The 12,482-nt window shown below is 40.7% G+C and overlaps 1 protein-coding gene across 1 annotated transcript in view; it reads right to left on the reverse strand.

Annotated features, from left to right (window-relative positions):
* The window catches only part of SORCS3 (sortilin related VPS10 domain containing receptor 3), a 556,391-nt gene that overhangs the window by 125,488 nt on the left and 418,421 nt on the right, over positions 1-12,482 (reverse strand). Inside the window, exon 7 of the mRNA XM_045569400.1 lies at positions 8,702-8,820. Within this exon, the coding sequence (XP_045425356.1) occupies positions 8,702-8,820 (119 nt within the window). The remainder of the gene's footprint in view (positions 1-8,701; positions 8,821-12,482) is intronic.

Here is a 12,482-nt window from a genome sequence, read left to right on the forward strand (position 1 = left end):
GGCAACATCCTCTACATCTATCTGCCATGCTTCTGTGCACCTGCCGTACTTCGTGGGGGCTCAACAAATAATGTTAATTGGCTACTAATAGTTGTTAATTGCTAGTCCTTTTGGAACACCTCCCAACACTTTATAACAGTACTATTTTTCTATGTTATACACAGGACTCTTAAAAAACTAACAGCAATTTGTATGCAGGTGCCCAAGTGGCTTCACCATGGTGCTGGAATTATCCTAGAACCACTCTGATACCAGCTATTGCTCCTCCCTCAGAATTCCTTATTAGAGAGGGGGCTTCCCTCTTGACTACACCTACAGAATATCACTAGGTGTTCAAAGTAGTGCTAGGTAGTAGAGGAGCTACACAACATTACCTGCCCAGTTTGCATCTTTACAAAAGGTTCAGGGAGTGACTAGCTGTTCTGGGTTTGTGTAAGTGGTTGTGGATGCTACAGCCTCAGGGAGCAACACTCTCCCCATGGCTTGAATCTGTACAAACCCTCCCAGGCTCAGGAGGACTAGCGTGCTTTTAAGATTTCTGCTCTTTCCCTGTGCTTAGCTCATAAAAATCATCTCTTTCTCCTGCGTGTTCAAGTTGCTTCGCATCATCTCCCAGGGCAACATAAGGCTCACTTAAAACAGTGAGGGAAAACTTTTGTTCTGTGCTGAGGCAACAAAGACGTCAGGGAGCTCGTGGAGAAAGATTTGGCAGGGGCAGGATGACCTTTCTGCTTCAAATGCTCTGCTCTCTTTCTCCCTCTGGAGTACTTTATTTGTATCTTACTTATGGATAAGTATTTTTCTCTTGTATCATAGATACTGGAAATATATCAGCATGGTGTCCTTTCTTATGAATACAAATGCATGCACAATGAAATTTTATTACATGGGTGAATGAAGACTTATCACGCTGGAGGCCACCCCCTGTGCCCTGAAGAGAGGACAGGGCAGGGCTTCTACAACCCACTGCAGACACACAAATCTCTGGCTGTGGCTGACGAAGGTGCTATTCTTGTTTCTTACTCATACTCCCTAGTAACCAGGGTATGAATCACATTACTGAAGGAATTTTACTGTGACTACTGCTCAACTACCTCTTTTCCAGGATCATCCCCAGAAAAGCTACTCCATGAGGAGAAAAGACAGGATTTTCCACCATCTTGGCTCAGAACACAGAAACCAACTTATCGCTCTCCCCGGCCCCTGCAGAGGAAAGCCGATTTCTCTTTTATCCATGTGGAATGGAGGCATTTCAGTCAGACACTTCCCCATTTAAACAAGGGCTCTTCTGGGAAGGATTAGCTTCTTTTGATTTCACTACAAAACCCCAGGTCTCCCACACAGAAAAAGCACTGACAGATTAACAAATTTCACAGCTTTCTGTGCATCTCCAGCTCAGTCTACTCAAGAGCGGGAGATCAAACACTAGGTTCCCCGGAAGCAAAACCATCATGATGGTCATCTTTACCTCTTAGTCAATAGGAAAATAAAAGGTAAGGTAGAATCTTGCTGGTCTCTCAAAATTGTGGAGGCCGTGTGAGTAGTTTATGGACTTTGTACCACACACAAGGCATGGGATTGAAGATAATATGTCCAGAAAAAGGAAATGATGATAAGACATAGGGAGCTTTCTTTTAGAGGGGCAGATGGGACTGGGTGAATTTTTTATGCAAAAGTAATATGATGGGAAGAGGTTTAATTAACTAATGTAATTAATGAATATCACTGAGAAGTGGTTCAATTGTGCACACATGAAAAAGCCTCATCTTTGACCCATGGAGCCAGCAGTGCTACAAAAAGTCAGGGCTTTTCAAATACTTCTTAGCAACAGGATCCTTCTGTCAAATGAAGGAGTATTAAGAAACCCAGTCTACACAGCAGAGGAAAGCAGAGTTGCTCTGTTTAAGGAGGTGCCAAGATCCTGGAGCCCCACCCTCCCAGACATCCTCCACCATGTTTTAGTAGCTCCTGAGACAAGTTTCCTGAGACTCAAAGTAAAACTGCCAAAAAACACCATTTGACATAAAAGGGTGGGAAAGCATGAAAGGATGGACAGGTCTCATTTTTTGTAAGTTTTTTTTTCTTTTTCCTCTCAGAGTTGTGTGTCTTTATTAGCACTAAAACCAAGTGTGAGATATCAATACTTGAAAAAGTTAGAAATTTTAAATGGCTAAATCCCTTAAAGTTGTGAAAAACCAAACCCACCAAAGCCCCTTGAACCTATCCTGCTATTATTTAACTGCTCAAATGTAGGCATGAAAAAAAATCTGTTTCTACAAGGCTCACTTTTATTTATTTATTTTTTTTTTTTATTTTTTTTTTTTTTTTTGAGACAGAGTCTCACTTTGTTACCCGGGCTAGAGTGAGTGCTGTGGCATCAGCCTAGCTCACAGCAACCTCAAACTCCTGGGCTTAAGCGATCCTACTGTACAAGGCTCACTTTTAAAAGGCAAACCACTGAGGGCCCGCCAGCCTGCTTCAGGGGAATGCAAAATCCTCAGTGTCCCGCTCTGCCAGAACAGCACTCCCTAGAGACCCACCCTGGTGCTGGGCTCAAGCCTCACTGCCCTACAGCTTCTTCTCCTGAGCCCATTCCTTGGTAGACTGGTAGGCAGGACAAGAGAGAAGACCACCTCCTCTGATGCCCTGATATTGGGCTCAGATATAACCTGTGGGCTTAACCCTGGAGGGAAGCTACTCTGTTGGTCTGTGGGTTTTCTGCTTTGACAAAGCCTTTGGGGGCAGCTCTGTTTCAATGAACAGAATGAAAAAGTTTGCCCTTTCCTTGCCTTAAGGGCTCATATTGATCACCAAAGTACAAATCTTGTCTTCTCCATAAAGCCTACTCTGACCCCCATTGCAATTTTCAAAACTCATACCCTTCCTCCCCTGCCCCCTCAAAAAAAGATTAAAAACTAACACTGGTTTCAGAAAATTACTACAGATGGTTTCCAATATTTTTTTAAAAACCACACACATTAAAATAAGCTAAATAAATAAATAAATGAATGAATAAAATAGGGCAGCCAAGTAATCAAAAATGACCAGTGGTGGAGGAGAAAGGAGATAGAATAATAACAATACCATAAAGCTTAATGCAGGGAAGCTGCTAAAATTGACACAAAAATTAGTTCTGAGCTTTCTAGCAGCTATCAAGAGAGGAACACAAAATTATCTAGGTTTAATTAAAGGAAATTAAAAAAGGTTCACTTTTCCAGGAAAATTTTCAAACTTCCTACCACTTCCTACCACTTCACTCCCTCCTGCAACTATATGTGTCCTTCCATATAGAGGTCCAGTTGCATTTTGTTCTCTCACTTCTTTAACTTTGCCCACACCCTCCCCTCGGCAGAATGCCCTTTCTCCTTCACTTACTTGACTTGTACTCACAGCCTCCTTTCGAGAAAGCTCGTACTGACCCTCCTCCCAGGGCAAGGCGAAGAGCTCCTTCTCCTCTCTCCAAGAGCAACATGTGCTTTTCACTAATACAGCTCTCATCACTCTACGTTATAATTGTTTAGTTGTCTGCATTTTCCACTGGGCTGAATGTATTTTAATATATTTAAATGAATGAGTGTAAAAAGGGCACTGAATAACATATTGGGTAATTCCTGGACAGCAGTTTTATAAAAACACAGAGACATTCTACATGTGGTCATTTCTTATGCAGTGAGCAATTGCCAATTACCCTAAGTTGCCCTGTATTGTTAGCTGCAGAAACAACGTTCCCTTGCTTGAAAAAGATAACTAACTACACTCCTTGAGAATAAGGACGGTGCCTTATCTTCTCAGTTCAGTTCATTCCAACAAACATTTATTGAATACCAGTCATTACACTAACTGCAGTAGAAACAATGATGAAAAAGACACGATCCTGTTCCTCTTAGAGTTTACAGACCCAGCTGCAAAGAGAAAATACAAATGGACAGTCGGCATAAGAGCTTGGCCCAATCCAGGCTGAGGATGTCAGGGAAGACTTCTCATAGGAAGTGCTGCCTATCTTGAATTTTAAAGTGTGAGTCTATCTGGCAAAGGGACATTCCAAGCAGGAAAAAAATACAATAAAGGCAAATGAGGCAAGAAATGGCATAGTGTGTGCATGGAGACTAAAAAGGTTTATGTTTGTTGAAGGGTAAAATAAAACAAGGAAGGTATATGGGAAGCTGTGGTGGGGAAGGAATTCACATGAGGCTGGTGGGGTAGGTAGGATTCAGATCACAGAGGTCTTTGTAGGCAATATAAAGGATTTCACCCTATAGGCGATGCACAGTCACTGAAAGGTTAGAACGTTGATTTTTATTTAAAATAAATGACTTTAGAAGCAGTGTTGTGAATGGAATGGGGGGTACTGATTTGGAAGAAGGAAATCAGCAAGCTATTGCAATATTTCAGAGAATATATGATGAGGTTACAAATGGTTTTTAGCAGCCAAGTAATGATGGTGCTTCCCCCTTTTCTTCTTATAAACCACCCTGGAGCAACAAAGAAAATAAGAAAGAAAAATGCAAACTCTGTATTCAGTGACAATCTAACCCTGAAACACAATACATAGTGGGAAGGAAGCCATATATATTGTGTACCAGGTGGTTCTACCTTATGAAAAGAATCTACTCACAGAAAAACAATCTTGAGTCATATGGAACTTCACGGAGAACCAACAAGGATTCTTGTTAAGCTAAAACAGAGCCCTGATCTAACACCAAGATGAACCTCCTCAAATAGTTCATTCAGAAAGAGCTCATGGCATTAAAAATAAGCAATAGTTAAAAATATAAAGACAAAAGAAAACAGAACAAGAATGATAAAATAATACAGAAAAACAAAGGTGGAAAAGGACAGGGAAAACAAACAGCAGACATAAAATATGCTTCCATGGAGCAAATAAAAGTTGTGATTACATCGCTATGACTAAAATAGCCTGTATGATGAAGAGATCACCTCTATAAGAGAAGACTTTAAAGTAGAAATACAAGAGCTCAGGGAAGATATGTTGAGACAAAATATAAGCTGGCAAAGCTCAGAAAAGAAGTTAAAGAAAGGCAGCACAGAAAGGCAAAAGGGAGCCTGGATACTGATAAATATTCATTCAAGGATGATGTAAGTAAGACTGTTGCTATCTCATTTTGCTCAGGGAGTTAAAATGGATTGCAGGTGGGAAGAAATGATGGCTCTCTTTCATCTTTCCTGTCTACTGTATACATCCTAGATAACCTAGAGGAAGAGGGCCAAAACAACCAAATTGAAATTATATACATACATATATTTCAAAATATAAGTCACAGAAACTTTTGAGAAATTAAAAATAAAGGAAAAATTAAATTTTAATATTTAATGAAAAGAGATTTATGACCCAGGGAAAAGAACTACATAGTATGGCCAACCATAAAGCATACACTAATAAGTAATTGTATTCAAATATAAAGAAAAAAGGACTTTAGGTATCCAAGTTAAAAAAAAAACAAAACAAGACACCTAAAAGAGAAAAATCTGAGATTGGCCTGATATAGTACCATTCAGGAAGTTAACAGAGTAAAGTTCTCACGGAAAGAGAATGATGCACACATTTTATACCCTGAGAAATGACATTAAAGCATAAATAGAGATAAATATATTTTCAGCATTCAAGAATTACCCTTTCTTAAAGACATTACTAAAGGACAAACTTCAGGCAACCAAGAGATAAGTGGGAAAACAGAGGAAAAGGACTGCTGGGGCAGTTGGATGCATCTACCTGTAAAGCTAAGATCAAGATAAATGCAGGGATGCTGGTGCAGAGTGCACGTGTTCCAACATGATCTAGTTAATGACAGCTGGCGTTGGAAAGTGGGGATAGGGTGGGAGGTCATAATGTACACTATTTTTTCAGCTTTCTAACTGCCCACCCCACACCCCCATGCAGGGCTCGAGGGAGCCAGGGCCGGACACACCTGCTGTATGTTCCCCTCTGGCTGTGCTGTCTTCTGCCAACCTGTCCCTGGTTCAGTACTCAGTGAGGGCTTCTCAGGTCATCCTAACTAAAGTAGTAATACCTTTATATCCCCAGCATTCACAGACCCTGACTTACTTTTATCCACAGCATTGGTCATCATCTGATACATTTTGCAGATAGATAAACAGACGATAGCAAAGGCCAGATTGAACGACAGAAAGCAAATATTCACATAACACTGTTTCCAGGCATTGTTTTAGTGCTTTACAAGCTAGCATTAATAAACATAATCCTCCCAGCAACCCATGAAGTGGGTACTACAATTATCTTCTTTTTACAGATGAGTCAAAGGAGGCACAGCTCAAGGTCACACAGCTAACCGTGGAAAGCCACAGTCTGAAAACCGCTGGCTGTTGAGCTCTAAACTACATGCTCTTAACCATTACACTTCATAGCTTTTCATATCTATGTATATAGCGATGTATATATCATACACATATATTTTCCTGTCTCCCACTAGAATTAAGCACCACTAACAGAGAAACTTTGTTGTGTTCACTGTCTTAACCCTGGCACCTAGAACAGGGAACCTCATGTGTCCTAGGCAATAAATTTAACTTTATTGAAATAATAGAACCTCATATCCCTTTCAAACAAAATAAAAATTGATGCTGATTAAAAAAAACACTTCTGTTTGCTTCCAGTATAATAAAAAAGGAAATGCTTTAGAAAATTTTTTTTTAAACTCTGGATATATGCTTGCAGAGTTCCAGAAAACTTTATGCAACACAGGGAAAAATGAAAAAAAAATCTGAACATTTTTATTTCTAAGTCATATTTCCCAGAAACAATTCTGCTATGTTCATCGTTACCTACAGCATCAGCATTAAGGTAAGAGCAATCAGATTGGTAAATTCATAAATCACCCCTGCACTTATACTTAAAAAAAAAAGTAGAGAGAAAGAGATAATAGCCTTATGTGGGGACCACAACAATGGCAATGGAATGAAAGGAAACACTGGAGAAATCACTATAAGTGATATTTGCAGAGGCTGTGGATTCATTTAATTTGGTGACACAGACTGACCTTCAGGTTTCTATCTTGAGTGACCTGTAGAGGGTTTTGCCACCAATTTTGTGAGGGTTGAGGGTGATGTGTTGATTGTTTTACCTGTGGAACATCCACGTTGGGATGCTGAGGTGGTTATTAGACATACAGGTTTGCAGTACATGGTAGAGGGCTCAGCTCACTGACTCGAGAGTCATCAAAGCAGGGAGGTGGTACTCAAAACCATGGCACTGCTCGGGGCGAGAGCCCTGGCTGCAAAGAGAAGCAAGCCAAGGGCAGAAAGCTGGGAGACACCAAGAGTAGTGACTAGCATTATATATTGTGCAGTGTACGTGATCAGTAAATCCTGTGAATAGGAGAATGAGAGTGCCATTGACTTGCCAGGACTTAGAAACACAATCCTGAGATTCTGGCTTCTAATCAAGCTGAGAAACAGGGATTTTTGAAGCCACAGAGACTTCCTCCTTCAAGACAGTTTTTGTGTAGCTAGATACTTTTCCTATATTTTACTAGACCTCAAAAATCTATGCAACTAAGTTGTAGAAAGAAGTACTGCTACAGCCACAATCTATCAATACAACAAGTAATCATCGAACACCCCTGATTTGCAAATATATCTTGTTAGGGCTCAGAGTGAGGGGTAAAATGTGTGTATAAAATATTGTCCCTACTCTCAGAAAGTGTAAAATGCAATTTGGAAAGAAGACAAATCAATTGAGATTTAATAAGTAAGGGCTCCTAATAGCTTGTGTGGTAGAAGAATGGTATAGACCATGGAGCTGCAAGGGTTGAGAGGAGGGCGAGTGACACTGAGTTCGGAAGTTCATGGAAAGTCTCCTAGAGGAGATGGGATTGATCTGGACTGAAAGACCAGGGGTCAGGAAGAGAAGGTGGTTCAAGGTCTGAGCAAACTCAAGGAGGTTTCAAAGTTCAATTTTCCTGTCGGAAGTAGTTTGCAAAACAATTGAGAATAGAAGGGTAGAAAGGCAGAGTGCGGGAAATCAAAGTCACCGTCCAATGCCAAGTGTGAGTTGTCACACCCGCACTCTGCCAGTCTTTTGGTGGAGCACCAGATTTTCTTTCCCCTCATTTTTGCTTTATTTTGGGCCTCCTTCCAGTACATAACAAACGTCACAAAAGAAGTCTTCCCTTGCCTACCTAAAAATGTGAGTCCCACCTAGTTTTTCCCCAGAGTCAGTTCTGGAAGTAAAGGATTTGGGACTTGGACATTTGAGAAGGTAGTCAGTAGTGGAAAGGAAGGGGAAAATTTAGTGAGTTCTAGATTTTTCCAGAAATGAAATACTAGAGATGCTTAACTTATTGGGGATTCTCCTTCCCAAATTGGAGAAATCACTTTGGACAGAAATAGAATGTGGCTTTGATAATTACTTAAAGTCAAATGTAGATTTGACTTGAAGTAACTTCAGACCCCAGCCCAAGACCCAGTCATTTTGGAATAGGTCTCATGTCACAAATGGCAATCCAACTGAAGGATTCAGTGGGTCACTAAAATCCCCTGTAAAGGATATAACGTTTTCATCTTTCAGAAGATGTCTGGGCTCTCCCCAGGGGACTGGGTCCCCAAAACAAAAGAGGAACAGTGTTCCCACTGCACATCTTCACAACCTTGGGAAAGCTGTCCTTATTTTCCGAACCGGCAGCCAACTTCATTTATACGTCCTCCTTCCACTTTCTGCACTCACCTGAATGAAGATATATTCGTCTTGGACAACCAGGGAACTGATGTCAATGGAGCGGGCAAACGGCCCACTCCGAGTTGTCTCAGCGCATTCCTGGATCCTGCAGGTGAGGTAGTGGGCATCTGAAACAGGAGGGCAGAGTGATGCTTAGACTCAGGGGAAATGGTGAGAGAGCTCCCAGCAGCACACAAGGCTCTACTTCATGGGAAATCAATGAAGTAGTTTAAAACAACAGTGAGATTTCATGTTTTTGTCCACAAAATTTGTAATAATTATAAAAATGATAATATCTATTTTAGGCAAGGGAATAGGGAGAGAGTTAATTTCATATCTTACTGGGGGAAAGAGCAAATTGGCATAGTTTTATGGAAGAACAAATTTGAAATATCTACCAGAAGTTTCAATGTGAGTATCTTGTACCAGTAATTGTCATTCGAGGGCTGTTTTCTAGAGAAAAGCTCATGTATTTTCACAAAACAACAGGGGAAAGATGTTCATTGTGGCACTGTTCATAGCAGTGAAAAATTAGAAACAGATTAAATGTCCACGAATTAAAGAACATTTAAATAAACTAAGATACATACACATCAGAGTTCTATGCTGTAATTAAGAAAACTAGGTAGATACATATGCAACATGGTAATTTCTCCAAGATGCAGTGTTCCATAACCTTTTAGAAATTATTTAGCATCACGTAAAGTATGATCCAATTTATGTTTTGAAAAAAACTTATCTTTATAAATATATAGTTTTTTTCCATAACTGCATAGAAAATAAGTTTTATAAGATACATATAACATTTAGCTATGACCACTTTTGGGGAAAGAAATGGACTTATGACATAGACAGAATTGGAGTGAGGCCTTTGCTTTTTACATTATATACATCTTTATGATTTTACAAGAATGCATTCACTTATATAAAATTATACAACTTGATAATTACTTGCAAAAATCTCCTAAAGATATCAACAGCTGAACTTTCTTCCCTCTCCTCAAGCAACCCAAAATATTTATGGAAGCAGCCGTAGCTCAGTGGAACATCTTTGGCTCTAAAAGGCATTTTGATTATGGCTACAGGCTCCAAAAGACAGTCCTCTTGGGTTTTTTGTCCCTTAAAAAAGCTACAGGTGAGTCTCCATGAAGAAACCACTGTATAAATTTGCTTTAAAATATGGTCATTATTCATTCAGTGGAATTTAAAAATAAATGGTCAATATGGAAAGTAGGAATCACTTCAAAATTAAAAGTGAAGAAATGTTTATCACCTAAAACCACATGTATTATTACATATATCTACCTATTAATTATTACCTCGTATGTGTACATATGTGGGCAGAGGTGGGTGGGGTGGGTAATACACAGCAGAGATAAATAGAGAAAAAAGTTTAAAGAAACAAAAGTTTATAACAATTGAGTTTAAGATAAAGGCATTTTAAATTATCCCTGTTTATTTTTAATTAATTGATGGATGGATTTGACAAGTATATCCTGTGCACATACTATATACTAGGTATCATTTGGGCATTAGCAATACAGAAAATAATGAGACAGAGATTGTTAATTCTAAAAGAATCTGCTGCCTAGGAAGGGGCTTACTCATATGTAGCTATTACACACATTCATTTATAAATCTGATGCTAATTTAACAAGGAAGTGTTTTGATGAGGAATGAATTCATTATGTGCTATACACACCTACTTCTCCAATGCCCATATTTGAGTGATGCCCATTTGCTTTGATAACCATAATCCAAATATGTTTAATATTGAGTTCATCCTATCAGCAGCCTAATCATCTGCCCAGTAGCTAAATCCCTTAAACTTTTGTTTCTTCTGCAACCCATACAATCCAGTCAGTTCCTAAACCTTCAGTTAGGAACCAATTCTGCCTCCATTGCCCATGCCACTTGCCTGGGGCACTTCCTCATCATCTGTGTCCCTGTTGCATGCAGTTCACAACTAGGGTTCACGTGGGTGAGGGATTGGAAACTGTACGGACCTGAGGCAAGGAGCCAGGGTCATCTCTAAAGCCTAAACCTGAGCTAGCACCTCCCTGCATCAAAACCACCAGCAGGGCTGAGTGCCCTGGGACAGAGCCCAGATACCTTCCTATGACAGAACAGAGGGCCAATACACTCAAGTGCCTAAGGAGCCAGATGGGTCATGGATAAGGGTAAAATGAGCTGGGGTGAGATGAGAAAGGGTGGCTGGCCCAAGGTCCCCAGGGTGAAGATGGCAGAGGGGCAGAAGGGCCCACAATCAGGTGACAAATGCTCACCTCTTTGAAGGGGGACCTGCTTCTTCACTCAGTTCTGCATTCGCATGCAGGAATAAGACATTCTGAGTTTCTAAGTAGAGCCAAATGCCCCTATTTTTTTAATGTAAAACTTTCTGATTTTTCAACATTGACGGCTAATTTAAATTTAACATATGATGTGGGCCAAACACTGTGAGGCCAAACAAAACAAGTCTACATCCCAAATGGGACCCGGGAGCCATTCATTTCTTACCTCTGCTCTGTAATTTGGCCACAACCTACCTTCCCAGGAAAGGAACAGACCTTCTCACCCCCATTCCCTGACCACAGAAGGAGCCCAGCTTGTCCAACATTCTTTAAGTACAGCCTGCGTGTCCCTTCCTCTCTGTCTTTGTTCACAGAGAAAGCCGAGAGTGGCCTGGTTTTCCACTGCTGGCTGAGAGGAAAGGGGAAGGAAGGCAGGAAGCCCAGGCTGTGCTTTGGAGCATGTTGCCTGCCCGCCAGGAATACTCTTGGACGCACATAGTGTTAGTAATTTGCTCCTAGAATAAAGCACCAAAACACAGCGAAAAGCTGCAGTGAATACATGTAAAGGAGCCACAGGTGTTGACATGACAACCTGCTTCCTTCTCACCAGCCTGTGTCACAGAAAAAGCTCCCTGCCCTGGTAACCAAAGGTGCACACGGGGGGACTCCTGCTTATCCCCACACACTGGCTCCTGTTCCCCCGGCCATTTACTATTCACTCTCTCATTTGGGCACTTTAAAAAAAATGAATCAAGTATATTCAAGGCCACCCAAACAAAATCAAAATCTACCTAAACCTCGGCCAGTGGCAGGCAAGATGTTGTGCCAAACTCATTCTACTTGTTGGCTCCCTCCCTGCTTGTCACTGCCCAGCATGGAATGAAAGGTCCAATTTAACAAGAAGCACTAAAATGAGTTTTTGAAAATCACTTAAAATTTGGGGGTCTTACAGTCTTCAGCTGGACTCATGTACTGGAAGTCTCAACACTTTTATTTTTCAAAATATAGAGATATGGTAAGTGATATGGTCCCCGCTGCCTGGTAAGAACCCCAAGTCTTTAGAGGGACACTAAATTATCAGGCAGGCCTGGCAGCCAAGCGGAAGTGCCTGAGGGCCGTGGGGGAACTGGGGGTGTCAGGGGGGCAGGGGACACCATTTGGGTCAAACCTCACATTTGCAGAACGTCTCAGATTTGAACTTTGGACATTACTTCCAAATGAGGCTGGATATAGTTGTAGAGATTCTATGATGAAACTCACAAAGATATTTATCATGTAACTTAAAATCCCCAAATAGGCTTCTAAGAATTGTGATGTTTTTATTTGTGTTTTAATAACACCAGATGCCAGGTGAAATGGAAGTGGTCCAGACCTCCTAAGCACACTGTGGTGTTTGAGAGCAAGGCCTCTAAAGCTGCAAAGTTCTGGGTTCAAATCCTGGACTTACTATGTGTGGATTGGCCTTGTCCAAGGAGCAGCACAGCTTTTCCTCTGTGAGA

This window comes from Lemur catta, chromosome 14 (assembly GCF_020740605.2).
Source record: "Lemur catta isolate mLemCat1 chromosome 14, mLemCat1.pri, whole genome shotgun sequence".
NCBI lineage: Eukaryota > Metazoa > Chordata > Mammalia > Primates > Lemuridae > Lemur > Lemur catta.